Source organism: Theropithecus gelada, chromosome 7b, assembly GCF_003255815.1.
Source record: "Theropithecus gelada isolate Dixy chromosome 7b, Tgel_1.0, whole genome shotgun sequence".
Taxonomy (NCBI): domain Eukaryota; kingdom Metazoa; phylum Chordata; class Mammalia; order Primates; family Cercopithecidae; genus Theropithecus; species Theropithecus gelada.
Genome location: NC_037675.1, coordinates 72,194,657 through 72,218,225, shown reverse-complemented (window position 1 = coordinate 72,218,225; position 23,569 = coordinate 72,194,657). Strand labels below are relative to the sequence as shown.

The 23,569-nt window shown below is 46.1% G+C and overlaps 1 protein-coding gene and 1 long non-coding RNA gene across 3 annotated transcripts in view; one reads left to right on the top strand and one right to left on the bottom strand.

Moving 5' to 3' along the window:
* Positions 1–9,961: 9,961 nt before the first annotated feature.
* On the bottom strand, positions 9,962–15,533 carry LOC112629163. The gene is made up of 2 exons (XR_003120541.1): positions 14,770–15,533; positions 9,962–10,242 (listed from the first exon to the last, which is right to left on the bottom strand). It is a non-coding gene; the product is annotated as an uncharacterized LOC112629163 (long non-coding RNA).
* A 731-nt stretch (positions 15,534–16,264) lies between these two features.
* MAP3K9 (mitogen-activated protein kinase kinase kinase 9) overlaps positions 16,265–23,569 on the top strand; it is an 84,062-nt gene continuing 76,757 nt past the window's right edge. For both annotated transcript variants that reach the window (XM_025392017.1, XM_025392016.1), the window contains exon 1: positions 16,265–16,664. In XM_025392017.1, the coding sequence (XP_025247802.1) occupies positions 16,265–16,664 (400 nt within the window). The remainder of the gene's footprint in view (positions 16,665–23,569) is intronic.

The window sequence follows — 23,569 nt, the reverse complement described above, 5'->3', positions numbered from 1 at the left end:
CAAGATCGTACAGTTCTACCACTTACAAAGTGACCTGGACAAGCCACTTTGGCTGTGTTCATTCTCCCAGAGTTGTGTGAGGGTTAAATGAGAAAAATCTAAGTCATATGTCATTACGTAAGGATTATCATCTCTTTTCATTCAAGGTAGCAAAATCAAGAATTGTGCCAGGCAACGATGAAGAAGGCAAAGTCCCTTTCCTCAAAGACTAATGGTCAAGGGAGGGGAGCAAATGGCAGAGTAAAGTGGTGAGGGTTCTAAGTGTGCGTCGATCCTGTGGGAGCCCACAGAGGAAGCATCCCCTATATCCTCAGGATAGTCAGGAAAGGCTCCCAAGAGTGTGGAACTTTAGAGCTAGGCTTTTTTTTTTAGGTGGTGTCTCACTGTGTCACCCAGGCTGGAGTGCAGTGGCATGATCTCAGCTCACTGCAGTCTTGACCTCCTAGGCTCAAGCAATCCTCCCACCTCAGCCTCCCAAGTAGTTGGGACCCCAGGTGTGCACCACCATGCCCAGATAATTTTCTCTTTTTTTTTTTTTTCTGTAGAGCTGAGGTTTTGCCATGTTACCTATGCTGGTCTCGAACTTGCTGGGCTCAAGTGATTCACTTGCCTTGGCCTCCCAAAGTGCAGGGATTACAGGCATGAGCCACTGTGCCTGGTCCGAGCTAGGTCTTAAAGGATAGATAAGACTTTATCAGGCAGGAGAAGCTGTGTTTGTAGGAAATGGTGGGATTGTGACAGGGTGACTTTAAGGACATGGAATTACAATATGGCCAAGGGTGACAGAACTATTGTCAGATGCCGTCGGACTCCTTGTATTTACGCTGCAGAGGCCACACTTGGCAGGCTGATTTCAGGGGCATCAACCAAGAAGTCTCCAGGAAATCACAGGCTTCCAAGATTTTTCTTCCCTTGCTTGCTTGCAGTGGCTGTTCCTCTGTTCGTCTCCATTTCTTCAGAGCTGGAAGAGATCTGAGAATGATCTGGTGCAATCCTCTGCACCATGGTTGGTATGGATGGGTAGCCCCATGTTATAAACGAGGCAAACGTGGCGGAGAGAAGCTGCAGCCATCCTTGGGGACATGGCCCCTGGGACTGCTTCTCCTGGAATTCAAGATGCTTCTTTTCTTTCCTCCCTTTTAAGTTTCAAATCTCTATTTCAGGCAATACTTGATATATTACGTATTTATAATTCAAGTTTTCAGACTTTTCTTAGCAGCAGGTTATAAAAAGGAGAGAAGCAGAAGCTGAGACAGGGAGGAAGCAAACAGAATGGGGCAGAGGTGGGAGTGGGAGGCTGAAGGCTTCCAGGAAGATAAGCTTCCTCGACTGTTAGTGGATTCCGCATCTGCGGCAATTCTACCCTCATCCAAACCAGAGGCTTTGGGACTGCTGAGAACCAGGACCACCTATTTTCACAGCAAATGACTGGAAGGAACCCAGGTGTCGCATGTTGAGGGTTTATCAGAATAAATGGCTGTTATTTTCTTTTCCTCTTCCCTTTCCTTCTCACCTACCCGTATTAATGATCTAGTGTTACAGCCGCAGTGACAGCAGGGAGACAGGAGTGAGCGGGGAGTATGGGACAGAGGGGAAGAAAGAGAAACAGGCCATACGCAGACCAGACCCACAGGCAGCTCCTGAGCTACACAGATCGCTTCTCCTGTACAAGAAGAGCTGCGGGCCCGAGGGAAGGGAAGAGGGGGTCCCTGTTGGAGTAACTGGAGTGGCAGGAGGCGAGTGGGTCGAGGGAGGGTTATTAATAGGCACTAGAACACATATTTACAACTGGTGGCTTAAATCAAGGGCAGCACATTCACAACTAGCTTCCCACAAAGACATCTGAAGTGTGCAAAGCGCGCTCCCTGAGCCCAGTCCACCCAGGGGCGCGGCCCGCCTTCGTAGGGACAAGGTCTCTGGTGCTGGCCTGAGCGGCTGCGGGAGTTCGCTCCTGGGAGAGCGCCGCGAAACCGAGGGCATCCTTCCCTTTGAGAGGAGGGGGCGGAGGAGGGGAGGAGGGAAGGAGAGAAGAAGGGAAGAAGGAAGGGGGTAGGGAAGGAGGCGGGGAGGGAGAGACGGAGGAAGAGAGGGTGGGAAGAAGGAAGGAGAGAGAGAGGGCGAAAAGGGGAGAGGGGGGCGAACCAGAGAGATGTAGGGAGAGAGGGGAGAGGAGAGGGACTGGGCAGGGGAGGGGAGAGCGAGGGGAGAGAGAAAGAGAGAGAACGCGAGGAGGTCTGGGAGAAGAGAGAGGAGAGCGAGAGAGAGCGGGGGGAGAGGGGGAGGGAGAGAGAGAGACGGGGGAGAGCGAGACAGAGCGAGGGGAGACAGGGGGAGAGGGGAGAGCGAGAGAGTGAGGGGAGAGGGGGAGTGAGCGAGGGGAGAGGGGAAGAGAGAGACAGAGAAAGGGGGGGAAGCAAGAGAGTGGGAGGAAAGCGAGAGAGAGCGAGGGGAGAGACGGGGGAGGGGCAGAGCGAGCGCGAGCGCGGCGAGGGGAGAGAGAGAGGCGCGCGCGCTGGTTGCACCAGCGAAACCCTGAGCTCTGCCAGCGCTATTCCCCCTCCCGCTGCCAGCCCTGCGTCCACGTGGGGAAACTGTCCCTCCTATACCGGGAAGAAACGACTCACCGCCTTCCAGAGGCGCAGAAGCTGAGCGCGGGACGCCACGGCCTGGAATCGGCGAGTGACCGCAGCTCCGACCCCGCGGTGGGAGGCCGGCCCGAGCGTGGGAGCCGAGCCCAGGGCCCTTTCTCCGCACTGGCTGAGGACCTAGCCCGTCCTGGGCCCCTCCTCCCCGGGCGGAGAGAACGTCAGCGCCGGGGATCCTGATGCGGGGGCGCGGTGGCGCCGACCCAGAGCCCGCCCGGTGCCAGTGTTGGGGGGACAGAAGGGGAGGGGCGGGGCGCAAGGGGCAGAGAGGGCCCGGCGTCCCAGCTGGGATGGAGTTACCAGAAAGGGGTTCGAGGCAGCCTAACCCTCCGCGCTGAGTCCCGGAAGGCAGCCTCTGTGGCTCCGTGCATTTTGCATGAAGATAGGCTGCTCCAGGCGGCGTGAGGGGTCGGGGGAAGGTCCTCCTGTGGGTAAGCTGATCAGAGAGCCGAGAATGGATTCTGGCTCCGACACACGCCACCCCTGCTTGCTTAGTGGCTCTGCACCCCACTTTTTATATAAAGTGGTTATTCAAAGTACCTAGCACATAGGTTTTTGGTGAAGATTGAATGGGAAGGGCAGGTGAAGTCCTTGGCACAGGCCCAGCACACCGACCGATGGACCCAAGAATGTCAATTATTTCTGCTGTTATTCCCTCCAACCCCAGCTGTCCTTTCACAGAAGCAAGGTGGTAGACACCAGAGGAGCCGGTGCGAAAGTTTGGCTTGTTTTAATAGAAAACCCACACTCTCTGAGAAAGTGGATTCTGAGTGGGAAAAGCTTTGGAGTCAGGAGCAGGAACCCCTGTGGTCTTGGGCTTCTGTTGCTTAGTACTGTTCCTTAGTACTTAGCTACATTGAATAACCACCCTGGGCTTCCGTTTCCTTATTAGTGAAATTGGCTACAAAGGTCCCAACCAGGTAGTACCATCCCTTCTGCCTTTATTGAGGGCTCGCTATGTTCTAGGCGCTGCTCTTAGAGCTGCCTCTGGATTATCTCAGTTAATCTCTAAGCTAGTTTAGGAAGTAGTTAGGATTATTTAAAATCTCCGTTTTGCACTTGAAGAAACTGAGACTTAACAGAGAGGCTAAGTAAATTGTCCTAGACCACACAGTGAGTCACAGCAGAACTGGAGAGAACTGAGATTCAACTCAGGCAACCTGGTTCCAGAGTCTGTATATATATATTTTTTAATAGACAAGGTCTTACTCCATCTCCCAGGCTGAAGTGCAGTGGCGCAGTGTTGCCATAGCTCACTGTAACCTTGAATTCTTGGTCGCTGGGACCACAGGTGTGCACCACTATATCTGGCAAAGTTTTTAATTTTTATAGAGACAGGGAGGGACTCACTTTGTGGCCCAGGTTGGTCTTGAACTTCTGTCCTCAAGAGATCCTCCTGCTTTGGCCTACCAAAGCATTGGGATTATAGGCATGAGTCACTGAGCCTGGCCTCAGAGTCTGTATGTACTCTTAGTCAGTATACCGGCACCTGTCTGTAAAAGTGTTTTCTGAACTCTAAAATATTATATAAATGTTGGCTGTGATTACAGTGAGTGGTACAGCTGGTAGGTCGGTGGGTTCGTCTTCGCATACTAATGGAGGGTATATCTATCAGTGCCTAACCTACTACCTAGTACTCAATAAGCTCTCAGTCACTCTGCCATCCCTTGCCCACATCCCAAGAAGGAGTGTATCCATGCAAAAGAATGGCAATTCCATCACGTACAGAGCAGGGGAAGAGGGCAGACTATAAAATACTGAGGAGACAGATCATGAAGCTGCAAGCAACTGCACCTGACATCAACAAAACCCAAGGAAGCAAAGATAGAAAGGCTTCGGATTGGAATGTCCCCTACTTTTCATAAAACACAAAGCACGGGAGAGTTTCCCTGATGTTCCACCGGCCCAACAGGCTGCTCTCTGGGGCTCCCACTGACTTCACAAAGGGTTCCACCCAGTAACCCAGAGAACAGGCAAGTGTCTTAGAGGTCTCATCAGTGTCAGGAGACTCGTGTTTGTGAGCAAAAGATTCACAGCCTTCAACTAGGAAAGGCAGAGCCATTTAAAATGTCTCATTGAGTAGAAATCTGGAAAACCACATGTTAAAGTAGAAAGTATTTTATCATTTGAGTCTTAATGTTTTCTACTCATTATTGCGCCCTTAGTCATTTTATAGAGTTAAGGTTCTCAGGGACTAGACTGTTGTCGTCTAACAGTTCTTGAAAGAACTCCAGACGACGTAATCAACTGCCCACTTGACATCTCCACTTGGGTATAGAACAGTGATCTCAAACTTATCATGTCTAACATTAAACTACTGAGATTTGCCCCCAAACCAGCTTTTCCCACATTCTCCATAAATGGCAATGCTAGCTTTCCAGTCGCTCAAACCAAAAACTTTGTCATCCTTGACTCCTCTCTTTCTTTTGTTCCCTTTCTGATTCATCAGCAAACCTGGTTGGTCTAGCCTCAAAATGTATTTCTAAATTCTGACTACTGCCGGGCGCGGTGGCTCAAGCCGGTAATCCCAGCACTTTGGGAGGCCGAGACGGGCGGATCACGAGGTCAGGAGATCGAGACCATCCTGGCGAACACGGTGAAACCCCGTCTCTACTAAAAAATACAAAAAACTAGCCGGGCGAGGCGGCGGGCGCCTGTAGTCCCAGCTACTCGGGAGGCTGAGGCAGGAGAATGGCGTAAACCCGGGGGACGGAGCTTGCAGTGAGCTGAGATCCGGCCACTGCACTCCAGCCCGGGCGACAGAGCCAGACTCCGTCTCAAAAAAAAAAAAAAAAAAAAAAAAATAAAAAAAAAAAAAAAAATAAATTCTGACTACTTTTCACCATACCCATTGTCACCTCCCTTTTCTAATTTGCTGTTATCCCGTGACAGGCTTATTGAATAGCCCCTTCCTTCTCACAGTCCCCGCACTTGATTTCTGAAGCCTGTTGCAAACCCAGTAGCCAGAGTGATCTTGTTGAAAAGGCAGACCACACCACTCCTCTGCTCATTAAAATCATCAGTGTGGCAGGGCATGGTAGCTCACATGTGTAATCCCAGTACTTTGGGAGGCCACGGCAGGAGAATTGCTTGAGCCCAAGAGTTCGAGACAGTTTGGGCAACATAGTGAGACCTTGTCTCTACGAAAAACAAAACAAAACAACAACAAAAATTAGCTGGGTGTGATGGCACATGCATGTAGTCCCAGCTACTCAGGAGGCCGAGGTGGGAGAATCGCTTGAGCCCAGCAGGTTGAGGCTGTAATGGGCCGAGATCACACCATTGCACTCCAGTCTGGGCAACAAAGTGAGACCCTGTCTCAGAAAAAAACAAAAAACAAAAACAAACCTCTTCAATAGGCTGTCTCATTTAAAGTAAAACCAAAGTCCTCCTTTGACCTGAAGGACCCCATGTGAATAGGACACCCTACCTCTTGTAGCTCTTACCACCCTTGAGTTTGCTATCTTTTCGTGAATACACAGGCATTTTCCTGTCTTAGGGCTTTGCACTACAGTGCAGTTTGCCTGAATGCTCTTCCCCTGTATCTGTATGGCTGGTTTCCTAAATTCTTTCAGGTGTCTTTACTCAAAAGTCACCTTGTTGGCCGGGTGCCATGGCTAACCCCTGTAATCCCAGCACTTTGGGAGGCCGAGGTAGGTGGATCACCTGAGGTTAGGAGTTCGAGACCAGCCTGGCCAACAAGGTGAAACCCCGTCTCTACTAAAAATACAAAAATTAGCTGGGCATGGTTGCACACGCCTGTAGTCTCAGCTACTTGGGAGGTTGAGGAAGGAAAATCACTTGAACTGGGAGGTGGAGGTTGCAGTGAGCTGAGATCGTGCCACTGCACTCCAGCCTGGGCCACAGAGTGAGACTCCATCTCAAAAAAAAAAAAAAAAAAGTCACCAGTTACCTTGTCAATGAGTTTTTCTCTGGCCACTCCAAAAAGTAGCCCCTCCTAACGTTTCACATGCCCCCTTCCCTTTCTTTTCTTCTTTGCATTTACCCCTCTCTAATCTGATATTATGTGTTTAATTGCTTACTTTGTTTCCCCTATTAGAACATGAGCTTTATGAAGGGAAGAGATGAAGGGATTTTTGCAGGAAGGGATTTTTGTTTGCTTTGTTCACTATTTTATCTCTAGTGCCTTGAATGGTGTCTGACACGTGGTAGACACATGTATAAATATTTGCTGAATAAACGAATGAGTAGAATAAAAGACGAAGGACCCCAAATTAGCGCGGACCTTTCAGCAAGTCACTTATCCTCTCTACACTTCAGTTTCTTTGAATGTGAAATTGAGTTTTGCATTAAGACAGCTCCCAGTTTCCCTCCAGCTATGTGCAGACATCTGTGAGTTAACTTGAAAAGCTGGGACCTTGAAAAGGGTCTGAAGATTTGGGTTCAAGCCCCAGTAACATCACTTGCCTGAGTCTTAGTTTCCACACAAACAAATTTAAAGGGCTCCACCCAGCGACCGCGAAGGGTAGTCTAGCTCTTAAACTAGAAAAAGCGTAATTAAAAAAGGAAGGCGCCATACCCCTCAATACCACACGGCGGCGCAATGGTCCACCTTTGTCTCTAAGAGGGCAATGCTGTGCCAAATCCTGTACGAAACAGCCCCCACTACCGTGCAATGTATTATTCAGACAACTGTGACGGTTGCTCATTCCTCAGATCTTATTGGTTTGTTCAAATAACAAAAATATTTAAATTGTTACTGTTTTAGATAAGAAGGCACAAATTTGAGCTCAGTCTTGCCAACGTGATTTAAAGAGCAAGGTTTGCCGGGCGCAGTGGCTCACGCCTGTAATCCCAGCACTTTGGGAGGCCAAGGCGGGCAGATCACCTGAGGTCAAGAGTTCGAGACCAGCCTGGCCAACATGGTGAAACCCCATCTCTACTAAAAATACAAAAATTAGCCGGGTGTGGTGGAGGGCGCCTGTAATCCCAGCTACTTGGGAGGCTGAGGCAGGAGAATCGCTCGAACCTGGGAGGCGGAGGTTGCAGTGAGCCGAGATGGTGCCACTGCACTCCAGCCTGGATGACAGTGTGAGCCTCCGTCTCAATACATACATACCTACATACATACATACCAAAACATTTGAAAAGCTAAAGAAGTCTAAATCCGTGTCAGGTGAGGGTGCCACAGCCATGCTCACTTAGCCCACATATCTGTCTGCACATAACCAAGAATTTCTCTCCATGAGGTAGGAGGGGTGGGGAATAAAGAAACTGTTTGGATTCCAAGACCTTTTGTTTGCTTGGAAGAAGCTGTTAAAGCCTCTAGCAAATAGAGGACTGTGAACCTAAGTAAGCCCTTAACAGGAGTCATTGTCATTGTTACTTATTAATAGTGTCATCCTCAGCTTCTGTTTTCCTTCCTCCACCATCTCTCCAACTAACAATAAAGATTTTAGTTTGAATTTTGTATTTAAAAAGATAAAAATGATTTCGTAGTTCTTTATTACAATTACACAAATATCACATGGTTATTTTTGTTGTAGGAAAAATAAAGAAAAGTAAAATGAAGTTTGGAAACGTGTACAGTAATGATGTGGAAATCACAGTTGGGCCATCTGTCCCTGCCCCAATCTCTTGTTGAATTGTAATCCCCAATGCGGGAGGTGGGGCCTGGTGGGAGGCAATTGGATCATGGGGGCGGATTTTTCATGAATGGTTTAGCACCATCCCCTTGGTGCTGTCTTCAGGATAGTGAGTTCTCATGAGATCCGATTGTTTAAAAGTGTGTGGCACCTCCCCTGTCAACTCTCTCTTGTTCCTGCTTTCGCCATGTGACGTGCCTGCTCCTCATTGCTTTCTGCCAGGATTGGAAGCTTCCTGAGGACTCCCTAAAATCAGATGCTGCTATGCTTCCTGTAAAACCTGTAGAATCGTGAGCCAATTAAACCTCTTTCCTTTATAAATTACCTTTTCTCAGGTATTTCTTTTTTTTTTTTTTTCTTTTTGAGACAGAATCTTGGTCTGTTACCCAGGCTATTTCGGCTCACTGCAACCTCTGCCTCCCGGGTTCAAACGATTCTCCTGCCTCAGCTTCCCCAGTAGCTGGGACTACAGGCATGCACCACCTCACCTGACTAATTTTTGTATTTTTAGTAGAGATGGGGTTTCACCATGTTGGCCAGGCTGGTCTTGAACTCCTGAACTCATGTGATCCACCCGCCTTGGCCTCCCAAAGTGCCGGGATTATAGGCATGAGCCACCTATTATCTGGCCAGGTATTTCTTCATAGCAATGCAAGAACAGCCTGACACAGAAGGCACTAAAAATGACCCATGCTCCACCACTTAGCTCAGAAATAGCTGTTAAGATTTTTATATTATCCACCCAACACTTTCGTAATTATATTTTATAAGGATTTTTTTACTACTCTTTCATTTATCATTATACTGTACACATTTCCACATCATTAAAATTTTTCATAATTATCAACAATAGCATACTGTTTTTTCAATAACCTGTTTAAAATTGACAAAAAGTGTATATATTTATAGCATACAACATGACGTTTTGACATATGTATACACTGTGGAGTGGTGAAATCAAGCTAATTACCAGATGCTTTGCCTCACATACTTATCGTTTTGTGTGGTGAGAACACTTAAAATCTACTATCTTAGCAATTTCACAGTATAAAATATATTGTTATTAACTATATTCACCACGGTGTATAATAGATCTCTTGAACTTATTCCTTTTTTCTAACTGGTAACCATCATTTCCTCTCTTTTTCTATGGGTTCAACTTTTTTTTTTTTTTTGAGATGGAGTCTTGCTCTGTTGCCCAGGCTGGAGTGCAGTGGCGCAGTCTCGGCTCACTGCAAGCTCCGCCTCCTGGGTTCACGCCATTCTCCTGCCTCAGCCTCCCGAGCAACTGGGACTACAGGCACCTGCCACCACGCGCAGCTAATTTTTTTGTATTTTTAGTAGAGATGGGGTTTCACCGTGTTAGCCAGGATGGTCTCGATCTCCTGACCTCGTGATCCGCCCGCCCCGGCCTCCCAAAGTGCTAGGATTATAGGCGTGAGCCACTGCGCCTGGCAGAGTTCAACTTTTTTAGATTCCACAAGATCTATTCCATAAGAGAGTGAGAGTTCATGTGATATTTGTCCTTCTCTGTCTAACATACTATTCTAATTGAAAATCAGAATATTTTAATGGTAGAAAATACTAAATAGTACAGGACAAAGAAAAAAAAATCACTCTGGTGATAATTGCTGTTCACCTTTTGATATATTTCTTTCAATAATATTAATGCATATATATTTTTTCATAAGATTAGGAATATATTACATATATAGTTCTCTTAATTTTTCAAATTTATTTAAAAATTATTTGAAAATTACAACAGATTTCTTTTTTTTTCTACTTAACAAGATTATTTTCCCAGTCGTTCCATGTTCTTCAAAAACATCAATGATAGGAATAATTTTCTCTTTCCTGAAATCTCTCTTCTTGTGATTAGAGCTGTTTGAGGTCCTGGACGGAAAGGCTTGGATGAAGTCCTTGCAGACTCAGCATGGTTGTAAGCAGTATAATTTCAGAGGGATGTCCCATGGGCTCACTCTGCAACCAGGCTGGATGAAGCAGAAATGATTTGACCTTCACGCCTTAATTAAAGGCTCTGATCATTGTTAAAATGCAACTTGCTCTCCAGAGATGCAACATTCTAAACAGCCCCCCATAGTTTATTGCTTTTCTGAACTGAGGTTTTCCTAGGAGATAGAAGAAAAGAGGAAAGATTTCTTACCTTTTTAGCGGTTCAAGCTGCATTAACTCATAATTCCTCAGAGAAGAATTAAATACTATCAATTGTAATAACATTTACAATTTATTAAGCACTTATTATTATGTATTAGGCACTGCCAGGAGGACCTCTTACTTCATCTAACCCTCACAGCAACCCCATTTTACACAATCTCATGTTACCAACAATGAAACAGAGGCTCAGAGAGGTGAAAGGCCTCCCACACTCGTGACAAGTTGATTAAGAATTCAAACCCGGGTCTGACTCCAAAGGTCTGTTCCATCAGCCCTGCCACACATCTGCCCAAACCATTTGCTTAAAATCATGTTTAATGCAAATAGAGTTTATGAATCAGAAACTAGGGCTTCTTTCCTGAAATGGTATAACATGAGAGGTGAAAGTGGTGGGCTGGCTTTTTTAGAAAAGGTAAAAAGGGCCAGGCACAGTGGCTCAAACCTGTAATCCCAGCATTTGAAGAGATGGAGGCAGGAGGATCCCTTGAGGCGAGGCCAAGAGTTTGAAGCCAGCCTGGGCAACACAGTGAGTCCTTATCTCTACCAAAAATTAACAAAATTAGCCAGGCGTGTTGGCATGCACCCGCAGACCCAGCTACTCAGGATGCTGAGGCAGGAGGACCCACTGAGTCCAGGAGTCTGAGGCTGCCATGTGATCAGCCAGCTACGATCGTGCCACTGCTCTCCAGCCCGGGTGACACAGTGAGACCTTGTTTCTCAAAAAAAAAAAAAAAAAAAAAAAAAAAAACAAAGGTAAAAGTCTGCTTGAGGGATTTTTTTTTTTTGCATCAAAGTACTAATTTTAAATATTTCCCAAAAGAATCAAGGAAAGGGTGACATTCATTAACTAAGTCACAGTTTAGGCTCAAATAATAACAGTAACTACATGCTAGATTATGTGTTAAGCACATAACATATATAAGATAGGTACAATTATTCTTATTTCCAGGTGAGAGATCTGGGGCACAGCAGGGTTAACTTGCCTAATGGTGTGCAGTAAGCATAGATTCAAATTCAGTCAGAAGCCAAGACCCCAAATTCTTCATTAGTCTGTGAAACCGTCCTTTCCTGCCTTCTTTCTTCCCTTCCCTCCTTTGCTTCCTTCCTTTTCTCCCCTCCCTGCTTCCTTCCTGTTTATCTCTTTTTTGTCCTTTCTTTCGTTCCCCTCCTGTCTTCCCTCCTTCCTTCACGCCTTCCTCTCCTCTCCTATCTGTTCTTTTTTTTTGAGACAGGGTCTCGCTTTGTCACCCAGGCTGGAGTGCAGTGGAGCAATCTCGGCTCACCACAGCCTCAACATCTCTGCTCAAGCGATCCTCCCATCTCAGCCTCCCAAAAGCTAGGACCACAGGCACCACCATGCCTGGCTAATTTTTCTATTTTGTAGAGATGGGGTTTCACCATGTTGCCCAGGCTGATCTTGAACTCCTCAGCTCAAGTGATCCACCCACCTCAGCCTCCCAGAGGCCTCTGTTCCTTTTTCCTTCCTTCCTTCTGTCTCTTTCCTTTAGGGAAAACCCTGGGTTCAATTTCCAATCAAGAGGCCTGGGTGTAATTAAACAGTGTTTCTGGGGGGTAATAGGCAGGTGAAAGAAGGAAAAAAAATATGTTGACTATTTGTTGGGTGTGAGCAGCATGCTAAGAGCTTCTGCATGTCCTGTCTTATTTAATCCTATAAACATCCATTATAACCAGAGATTATTATTACACCTACTTAAAAATGAGGAAACTGAGGTTCAGACAGGTGTCTTGCCCAAAGTCACAGCGTTTTTAAAGGACAAAGCCAGGAGAAACTATGATCTATTGACTTAAGTCTAATGTCAACTTGCATCACTGATGGCTATTTTCTCCCTTCCTTATGCTATGCTTTTCAGCATGGTAGAGAAAATGTTTCTTTTTGGGGGTGACATCTGTCAACCTCCTCCTCAAAAACTTCCTCGTGGTAAAATCTTGGTAATTCCACCTCATTTTCAAAGTCTTTTACAATCTGCCCTTCTTTTATTTCAGCAATTTTATTTCCCCATCACTCCCTTTTCACATTCTCTCCTCTTCTCTGGCTGAAATTTCTATTATTGCTACCCACTACATTAATTTCTATTTCCACATCTTTTATTCTCTAGTAATCAAATTGTATGTATCTTTCAATGTCCAACTTAAGCATCTCCTTATCCATTCTAGTCCTCAGAGAAGGCAATATTTGATCACCCCAGAGTCCTACTCAAAACCTTTCAGTGATAATCTTTTACACGCTGAACAAAACCAAGGCTTCTTTGCCTCGGATTCAAGTCAGCCATCCAGTTGCAAATAAGTACTGAGACTCAATTATGTGCTAAGTACTCTCTAGGTGCTGGGAGAGCTGTGGAGAACCAGACAGACTGGTTCCTGCCCTTATGGTGAATGCACTAGACATTAAATAATTACAAATAATCAACTACATAATTACTAGTGTGAATCAAGTAATTACAGGGCCCTTTACAATCAGGTCTCAACCTATCTTTTCAGAGTTCTTTCTCATCCTTCTATTCCATCCAAATGGTCCTTCTATTCCATCCAAACGGTCCCCCTCTCCATGCTTTCCTACCTCTGTTGCTGTGCCTATTCCCACCCTTCTTTCCTGAACACACTTTTCCCTGCTCCACCCCAGTCCCCTCCAGGACCAGTTCTGCTTCTGCTTCTTCCATGCAACCCTGCCAGACAAGTTTAGTCTGAAAGATCTACCCTCATTTGAATTCCTAGCACTTATCCATTCAACAAATATTAACTGAATGACTTGTTGAAATGTTTGATGAATTACTCTTTATGAGATTCTAAATATACACTATGGTATTAAAGGTTTAAGTTGTGCAGGGAATTAGAGTTTTCCTATTGAGAAGGATCAATGATTTTTCTCCTCTCTTCCCCTCTTCCCAGGGAGTGGGAAGCAATCCATGAAACTAAATAATAGAACATACAAAATTATGGAGAAGTAAAATGACAACAAAGTTACCCAATTACTCATCATCCGACTACTTAGAGACCCACCACTGACATTTTTCTCTTTTTAGTACTTTTTTTTCCTGTTTCTGTTTTGCTGTGTGTCTACAGTTTGTAAAACTCTTTTTCCCTCCAGTTAAAAAAAAAAAAATTTTTTTTGAGACAGGGTCTTGCTTTGTCACCTAGATTGGAGTGCGGTATAGCAAACACTACAGCCTTGACCTCCTAGGCTCAAGCAATCTTCTTGCCTCAGCCTCTCAAATAGCTGGGACTACAGGTTCGCACCACCATGCCTGGCAAATTTTAAAATTTTTTGTAGAGATAGGGGTCTCACCATGTTGCTCAGGCTGGTCTCCTTCCTGGGCTCAAGTGACCCTCCTGCCTCAGCCTCCCAAACTGCTGAGATTTCAGGTGCAAGCCACCATACCCAGCCCCAAGTTAAAATTTTATCAAGACAATTATTTTATGGCCTTTAAAAAAACACAAAATACCTCCGCCCCCACTCCCTTGCTCTCTTCCGCTTGAGGGTGGAATGGTTTTGTCTAAAACAAAACTTAGAGAATTTACTCAGACTCATCCATATCTTTTCCAGTTCGTGGATCCTATGTATAAGAACCTGAGCATTGTTTTAGGGTCTTTACTTAAACAGAAATTCTTTCTCAAGACCTACTCTGGATGCTTTTTAGAACAAGCCTCATGTCTCTTCTTCAAGACCTTAAATGTGTGCTATATACAGTGTAGTCATATTGAAGAGCAAACCACAGAATGTCCAAACTATGAGGACATATGATATCTTCCAGTTCACTCCCCTCACTTTAAGAGTACAGTGTTAGGACACCTGCCCAAAGTCATGTAGCTGCCTAGTTATCTTTCCAAATTGTCCCACTGTCTTTAGTTTGTGTAATAATAAACCCAAACTAAAATGCAACAAAAGCACTCACCCTTGCTAAATAAATAATGTCTATTCCTACCACTGAAGGGGAAAAGGTAACAAAGCTTGGTAGAGATTGGGCTAGATCTGCACTGGCTTATTTAGAAATTTCAGAGGACTAGGTGAGGTGGTTAAGGCCTGTAATCCTAGCACTTCAGGAGGCCGAGGCAGGTGGATGACTTGAGCCCAGAGTTCGAGAAGAGCCTGGGTGACACAGTGAGATCTTCTCTCTACAAAAAAATAAACAAAATTAGCCAAGCGTGGTGGCACATGCCTGTACTCCCAGCTACTCGGGAGGGTGAGGTGGGTGGATTGCTTGATCCTGGGATATTGAGGCTGCACTGAGCCAAGATTGCGCCACTGCACTCCCGCCTGGGCAACAAACTGAGACCCTGTCTAAAAAAAAAAAAGAAAGAAAGAAAGATCAGAGAACCTTTCTTACTGGAAGTCAACGTTGCCATGATAGGATTAAAGCAAGAAAAAACATTATGGGCCTCCTATCTCGTTCTTAATGTTCAAAATGCAGGGTATAGCAAAAGCATATAGGAAGAGGTCGTCCTGACTCATGAACTCAACATCACTTTCTACGTTTATTCTGCTTTGGTTCTTCTTAATCTGACCTCTGTAGACTTCACCACAATCCAAGGTGTAATTCCAACAGGCAAAAGAAGCCTAAGGATTGTCGAACAGTTGGCTCCCTTCAGACAGACCAAGCCCAATTCATGGCAGCGTTCCCAGCCCCAGGTTGAAGCCCAGTAAGGTGGTCTCTTGCCTTTCTGAATTCTGAAAAAAGAGTGGTATTGGAATCTCTTCTTACCGGAACCCAGGAGAGGGCGAGCTGTGGTGCAGTCTTCCTAAAGGGGAGAACCGTAGTTTTCAGAGTTCTTCTAATGAACATCTCAATGGGCCTAAAAGGCTTCAACAGCAGATGAAAGGTTTCGGGGTGAGAGTGGGCGTGGGCGAAGCTGATCCCTTTAGGTTGGACTAAGGCAGAGCCAGATCCAAGAGGGAGAATCCAACTGTAAAATGATCTGGGGAAGAAAGAGCTCTGTTGGGGGTGCAGCCGGATGAAGAACACCGGTGCTGCTCAGTGCAGCCCCTACCCATCCATGGCAAACAAAGGAAGCGGCCTCCTTTCCAGCCTTTTAGTTTGAACGAAGGCTCAGTATTACCTTTTAGGATCCACCCTTCCCTCCTAATGCACCCAATGAGGCCAGCGCCTCTTCCTGCCGGGAGGAGCTGAACGCTCCCAGGAAACGGACAAGTGCCGCGGGCCAATGGTGGGAGCTGCGGCGGGGCAGTGGGCGGGAGGAGTGGGTCCACCTGGGTTTGAGAACCAGAGAGCCCACAAAGGGGGAGGGCACGATGCGACGGCGGCGCAGTGGGTAAGAGGAACCTGCGAGGCTGCCAGCTAGGCTACCCCAACTACGGCGGAGGAACCGGGGACTGGGCGGCCGCAGCCAATGGGAAGGCGGCGGGAGCGGGGCGGGGCGGGCGTGGGGCGGGGCCCCCTTGGGTCCGCAGGGCTGGGGCGGAGCCAGGCCTGCGTCAGGTGGTCCCGGCGAGCCGGCGGTGCGGGGGGCGGGGCACGGCACGGCGCGGAGAGGAGAGCTGCGGCCCGCGGGCGGCGGCGGCACCGGCTGCGCGAGCAGGTACCGGAGGCGGAGGTGACGAGGCCGCCCCCGGGGGGCGAGCGGGCAGGCGGGGATTTGGCCCGCTGCGCCCCTAGGCTGCGCGGAGCGCTCGCGCTCGGCGCTCTTCTAGTACCGCGGCAACAGCGCCGGCGAGCCGGCTCTCCCAGCCCCGCCAGCCCGGGCCCTACCTGCGGCCGCCGTCGTGGGGGGGGGTCCTCCCAGCTCTGCGGAGGCGCATGAACAATAGGCGGCGGCGGCTCCTGCGGGCAGCGGCGGCCCCGCACCCTATGGATCGGCCGCTCCATGGAGCCCTCCAGAGCGCTTCTCGGCTGCCTAGCGAGCGCCGCCGCTGCCGCCCCGCCGGGGGAGGATGGAGCCGGGGCCGGGGCCGAGGAGGAGGAGGAGGAGGAGGAGGAGGCGGCGGCGGGCCCCGGGGAGCTGGGCTGCGACGCGCCGCTGCCCTACTGGACGGCCGTGTTCGAGTACGAGGCGGCGGGCGAGGACGAGCTGACTCTGCGGCTGGGCGACGTGGTGGAGGTGCTGTCCAAGGACTCGCAGGTGTCCGGCGACGAGGGCTGGTGGACCGGGCAGCTGAACCAGCGGGTGGGCATCTTCCCCAGCAACTACGTGACCCCGCGCAGCGCCTTCTCCAGCCGCTGCCAGCCCGGCGGCGAGGACCCCAGCTGCTACCCGCCCATTCAGTGTAAGGCGAAGGCGGGGCCCGGGAGCCGAGCGGGGAAGGGGAATGACAGAGGCCTGGGGGGCGGTCGGGGAACGGGGGAGCCCTGCGCGAGGGCCAGGATGAAGGCGGGGAGATGGGGAGGAAGATTGACCTGGGTGTGGGTGGCGCGCGCTTGGGCTGCCCGGGCTTCGCTTGGTGCGCTGGATAAGCTCGAGACGCCGCAGGCCCTGCCCGCACTTCAGGCGCTTGAGCTTCTTCACCTTCATTTGGCCACCTCAGCAGTGGCTCCCAAATTCCTTATCCTGAAGTCCCAGCCTGAGAATTTGCCCGTTTCCCACTCCCTTCCTCTCTTACCGCGCCCAGCCCCCCGCCCCCCGCCCGCATTCCCAGTCTGGAAGTGTTTAGGGCAAGCTGGTGGTTAGTGTCCAAACCTTAGTCCCCAAATCAGGGACCTTGCCACCACCTCTTCTAACGCCTGTCCCCACCTCTTAAAAACATTTGCTTTCAAAGAGATGGGGGTGTCTCCTCAGGGCTGGGCTGGCTCACAAGTCCCGGAAGCATGTGTGAACTCAAGCATGTGCCTGTAAAATGTCGGGTTGATTTCTTGGATCCTAATCCTTATATCTCAAAAGTTCTACCTTTAGGAGTCTCACTGATTAACGTGCTAAGAGGGATGTGTGTGTTGGGAGTGGGAGTGGGACAAGTGATGATTAGAGAGGAAAAAGTATGTCGTTGCCCCATGGGAGATCAGGATTGCAAGGTACAGTGGCTGAATCCCAGCCCTTTGACAGTGAGGCTGTTTGGGAAATACATTTTCTTCTTTCTTCTCACCCTAGATCCTTGCCTATATTTGGAACTGGTCAAATCTCACGGGGACCATGCTCAGGGGTCCCTCCCAGGGCCTTTCTCCCAGTGTCCTGGTTTCCGTCAATTTTCCAGGAGCCCCATATTTCATACCCTATAATGAAATCTTCTTTGTTTTTTCAAGGGAGTTAAATTGCCATCAGAATCCCTTAATCATATTAGTTTCAGAAAAAACACTTAAATATCTCTTTAGTGCAGTTTACACTATTTTGTATTTGAGAGTTTCCATAATCTCTTATCTGTTAAAAAGGTATTGTTAATATGTATTAATTACTGTTTATTCCTTATTTTGTATACTTTCATCTTAGTTGATTTTTTAAAACGTCATTAGCAAGGACCAACTTTAAATATTTAGTTTTGAAATTTCCTTTGTGACAGTTACGTTTCTGGCTCTGTAACTTATTTTTTACCCCCACATTGTGTTACTTTAATCTTGAGGGTTTTTGTTTTTTTTTTTTTTTTTTTGAGATAGAGTGTCTCTGTCTCCCAGGCTGGAGTGCAGTGGCGCAATCTCAGCTCACTGCAACCTCTGCCTCCCGGGTTCAAGCAATTCTCCTGCCTCAGTCTCCTGAGTAGCTGGGATTACAGGTGCCCGCACCATGCCTGGCTAATTTTTGCATTTTTAGTAGAGATGTGGTTCACCATATTGGCCAAACTGGTCTCGAACTGCTCGAACTGCTGACCTCAAGTGATCCGCATGCCTCGGCCTCCCAAAGTGTTAGATTACAGGCGTGAGCCACCGTGTCTGGTCTATCTTAAGATGTTTTTTAAAAACTAGCACGTAATATCAAAGTCATAGCCTCTTCACTTGTTTTTCTGCTCTTCCTTTTCTGTTGGTGTTTTGACTATCAAATTGATGTTCAAATCTTTAGGTTCCCCCCTCTCCCTCTCATTCAGTTTAAAACTTCATTTTTCTTCATTTTAATTTTTAAAATGCTTGGAGGTAGCAAATTACTTTAAATTGTTTCCAGATACTACATCTTTTTGGGACTAGTTTGGTAGGCTTAAGGCTAAGCATCCTGGCATAGTGTTTTGAAAGTGTTGAAAATGAACTTGGGCATATATTGGAAGAAATATGAATAGCCTGGCATGTTAGAAAACATAGTGTCATTTTAAACATAAGTCAGATTTTGATTCTGTGGGTGAAGTTTTGTGATTTTGTTTTCAGGGACAGCTAATGTCAGAGTAGAAGAGCTAGATGAGGTTCATGATCAGGAACTCAGTTTCTTTAATATCTTGTGCTCTGGCTGCTGGAGCAGTCAAGAGTCAGTATGACTTAGGCTGAAAAACTGTCCGCAGAGCCAGGCATGACAGCAATGTGCTACTTCTTCATTAGGTGACCAGGACTTATCTTCATTATCATACAATTTACTGTGGATAGAGTAGATTCCTAAATCTGGAACCCAGATGTTGAGACAGTAGGAAGTAATTTGTTCTAATGGAAAGAATTGACTCGAAGAATATGGCATTTGTAAGACCTGGCACATTCTTTTATTTGGCCTCACTGGGAGTTCTGATCTTGACTGGAATTAATTTTTGATAATTCAGAAAATTTAGTTTCAGTCAAAAACTAATCATTGAGTACCTAGTGAATGATAGATACTGTACATTGTGTTAAGTACCAGGACATAAAGAAGTGATAAGATCAGAAAGTGCTTTTAAGTTACATGAGGGAGATTAACGATGTAAATATAAAACTTCAGTGCAGTGTCTTGGTAAAGATGCAGTGCCTTGGTTCATCAGAGGGTGAACATGGGCTGTTACTGACAGGTGCATCTCTCATCTGTGTGCTCTACCAGATCAGTTTGTGTCACTTGGAAAGTGAAGACAATTGACAAACCTTGTCTCCAAAGACTTGGAATGAAATTGAGCCACTGACACCTCATCACCAGAGTTACCCTTTTGAACTTCCCCTCTAAGGATGTGTTGTGACATTGCATTCTGGACCATGAATAGAAGATGTTAAGTCAAGCAATAGTGTTTAGTTTTAGTTTCATATTATTGTTTCTTAAGTGAAAATTTAGCTTCAAACTTTATTTAAAAGCTTTTTTTGTTTTTTTAATTTTTAGAGACAGGGTTTCACTCTCTCGCCTAGGCTGAAGTGCAGTGGCGTAATCATAGCTCACTGCAACCTTGAACTCCTGGGCTCGAGGGATCCTCCCACCCCAGCCTCCTAAAGAAGCTGGGACCAGAGGCGCATGCCACCATACCCAGCCAATTATTTTTATTTACGTTTTAATAGAGATGAGCTTTTGCTTTGTTGCCCAGGCTAGTTTCGAACTCTTGGCTTCAATCATTCCTCCCACCTCAGCCTTCCAAAGTGTTAGGATTACAGGTGTAAGCCACTGTATCTGGCCTCAAACTTTATTCAAAACAGAAGGGGAAAATTACTAAATATCATGACAAAGAAAACATATAAAAATGTTATTATAAGTCATTTTACATTCTTATAGTGCTTTAATCCTCTCCATTGTAGGTACTTGTTAGCGTTTAGCTGCCTATGGATGACAAATATAAATAACCCAGGAGCTCACCCATCTTCTTTATTTTAGTGAAAGATGAAAAGTGTACAGTTCCAAACTCACTATCTTGGGAGGTGCAATCCTCCCAAGAGAAATATGAAAGTTTCTCTTACAAGAGAGTTGTTTCAGTTTTCAAACAGGGAATACCTTAAGGTTATTAGTTTATACTTTTTATTATCTACATCCACTAGAAATAGAAGGACATACTTTCAGATGTACCTAAGATTTTTAAGTGAGTGAAGTATATACCATTCACTTACTCAAAACCCACCAAAATGTGCCTAAACATTCCATTTCCAAGCATATGATTGAGAGGGAATAACATCTTGACTTTAAAAATGGAAGAACTAAGGATTTATTCCTGATATTCTTGGAAATATCCTTCTACAGAAACTGAAAAATGTACTGAATGCAGCTTGACCTGATTCTTATTTAAAACCAGGTCTTGACTGGAGCAGGGAAGGGAAGGAGAGCCCCACATACTCTGCTGCACCTGGAGGTCTAGTTCCTTCATTCCTATCCAACGGGACTGAGCAGGGAAGGAAAAAGATGGTCCTTCCTCCCCTCGTTCTTCCTGGGTTCTGTCTTTTATCAGTTTGAAAGCTGTGTTCTGTACTTTTCTTGGAGTCAGGTCATAATATTTTTTTAACTAAATAACAAGAACCTGGGATTTTTATGTTCTACCCAAAGAGAGGTTATTGCTTTCCCTTCCCTGCAGAGGTTTTTAGAGGAGCTGTCCTTTCAGCACCCTAGTACTGAATCATATCTTTTAAACCTCCTTGCATTTATTTTTTCAATCCCTCCTGCGTTTAAATAAATATTTAACACCTACTGTGTGTTTACAACTGTGCTTAAGACTGGAGGAAAGAAGGGAGGGTACAAGAGAAAGTACAATAGTTAAAATTCCTTAAGGAGAATTCAGATACTCAGTTGAGGAAATAAGAAAACAGATACAAATTTGTTAAATAATCACACATCTTTTCATATATGTAAAAGCTGCTAGAAAAACATGAATGTTCCTTCCCTTCATGACCAGGAAGACTAACCTGTATTTCTCCAAGAGGGTTTCTAATCTTTCTTTATAACATAGGCATATTTTCCTCATTCATAGAGATGACATCAGGCACAAATTAGTAATCAGTCAGGATTCATTTTGGGGCTCAGAAATGCTCAAGCTATTTTAAGCAAGAAAGAGATTTAGCACAGGAAATTCGGTGCTTGCAGAATTGTTGGAAGGGCTGAGAGAAGAGGCTGTCAGCTGGACCTGTGTGAACAACTCCCAGAACATAGCAGAACTGGCCCACCAGGTCAGCTGCTACCTCTCTAATTGGGAACATACAGAATCAGGAGCTGCCATTGAAGCTGTTGGCTTCAAAAACACCCTGTTGTGTCTGCAGCCCAGAGATTTGGCAACGACTTGGCTACAAAACATTCCTCTCCCCTTCTACAGACTTAGTGATTGGACACCAACATGCTGTTGCAAAAAATCCCCGCAGCAAGATGGTCTTCATCTCACTTCTGTCTTTCAAATCTTGTGCATCTAATTGGCAGAACTTAATTTGCATTCAGAACTTTAGCTGTAAAGGAGTCTGGGAAATGTAGTTTTTAGCTTCCTAGCCTCTGTAGTATTGAAATTTATGCTAGAAGGATTTTGGAATGGATACCGATTGCTAGTCTACAATATTCTTCCATGACATTCATTCTCAGGAAGACTGCTGGATAAGGTGATAACCTTTTTAAACAGTTGGAATTTTGGGGTCAGGATGGGCCATACTTTTTGTATATCTAAAGACTATCCACCTAACTTATCCACCTAAGAGTTTCCTTTGTGCAGACTGCCAGTTGCATTACAAAATACAAATGAATATTAGCCCCAGATGGGATAGAGGTGCTATAATTAAGCAAGAACAGATTTTTTAGCACCACCAGCATCTGAGTGGAGAACGGAGGCGTTACAGGGCTGGCTGAGTAAGGAAGGGAGTAGTCAGCAGTGGCAGTTCCTCTTTTGGTCTTGCCAAAAGTTCAGAAATGTATCTTTGTTTTCTTAGGTTTTTTTTAGTAAAGTGTGATTATTTTCTGTATTTGTTTCAGAAGGTCCAGTTCCAGTTCAGTTTTTTTTTTTTTTAGATCTGAATTTGGTTTATTTCCTATTGAGATAGTGTGTTAGTCCATTCTTGCATTGCTTTGAAGGAATACCTGAGGCTGGGTAATTTATAAAGAAAGAAAGTTTTATTGGCTCACGGTTCTGCAACCTGTATGGGAAGCATGGCACCAGCATCTGCTTGGCTCTGGTGAGGCCTCAGGGAGCTTTTTTTCATGGTGGAAGGTGAAGTGGGAGCAGGCATGTCACATGGTGGGAGCCAGGAGCAAGAGAGAAAAACCGGGGAGGTGCCACACTCTTTTAAACAACCAGATCTTGTGTGAATTCGAGCAAAAACTCACTCATTACTATGCCAAGCCATTCATGGGGGATCAGCCCTCATGACCCAAATATTCCCACCAGGCCCCACCACCAGCACTGGGGATTCCATTTCGACATGAAAATCAGAGGGGGCAAATATCCAAACCATATCAAGTAGATTTTTTTTTTTTCCATTTTATTTCAAGGATCTGTTGGTCACCTACAAAATGTTTGGCATGGTAAGTGCAGTGGTGAATAGAGCAGGCAGAATCTCTGCCCTCGTGGGTCTCATAATCTGGCCTGGACAATGGGCATTGAACAAGTAATTAAGTAATTATAACTTTGATGCCTCTTGTGGAATGGAAACTGCCATGGAAGTGTTTGATAGGGGCCTGACTTCATTTGGTCTTGGGGATGGAGAAATTCCACTATGAAACTGATATTTAAGACCTGAGGTATGAGTATGAATCAGCCAGGTAAAGACAAAAGAAAAGAGAAGATACAGAACAGGGTTTCATGCAAGAAACAAAACATACTTTGCTCATATAGCACTTAGCACCATATGTAGCTCGATTTATAATCACTGGCAGCTATTATTATCTACCCATGAAAGCCTTTCCACACACAACGAAATATATAATCAAGTACCTTAGGTTCAAACTCTGGATTTGGGAAGGAGAATGATTGGTTGGGATACTGGGTGGGATACTGGGACCATCAGGGCTTGAACTGAGGCACAGATGACTGCTGGAATAAGATATCTCTTATGAGGCTCCTTTCCCATGTTTCAGTCACCAGGTCCAGGTAGAACCTAAGTTCTGAAAGTCTCTCAAATTGACTGCATACTCCCCATATTCCCTGCTGCTGAGGTTAGACCTCAGAGCTGCAAGGCCTCCTTAGAGGGTCCTTTTGCTGTTGGGTCTCTGTCTTCCAGGTTAGTTTCCAGCGGCTGCCAGAGTTGGTTTCCTTTCTAAATTACAGGTCTAACAACATTCCTTTTCTGAAAGATACATGATTCCTCTTGTTTACAATGTGAAGTTCAAGCCCCTCAGAATGGCTTTAAAGACATTTCCTGGCCTGGTTACCCTCAACAAGGCTTTGAGCCTTGTCTCCAGTCCTGATGCACATGACCCGGGCAC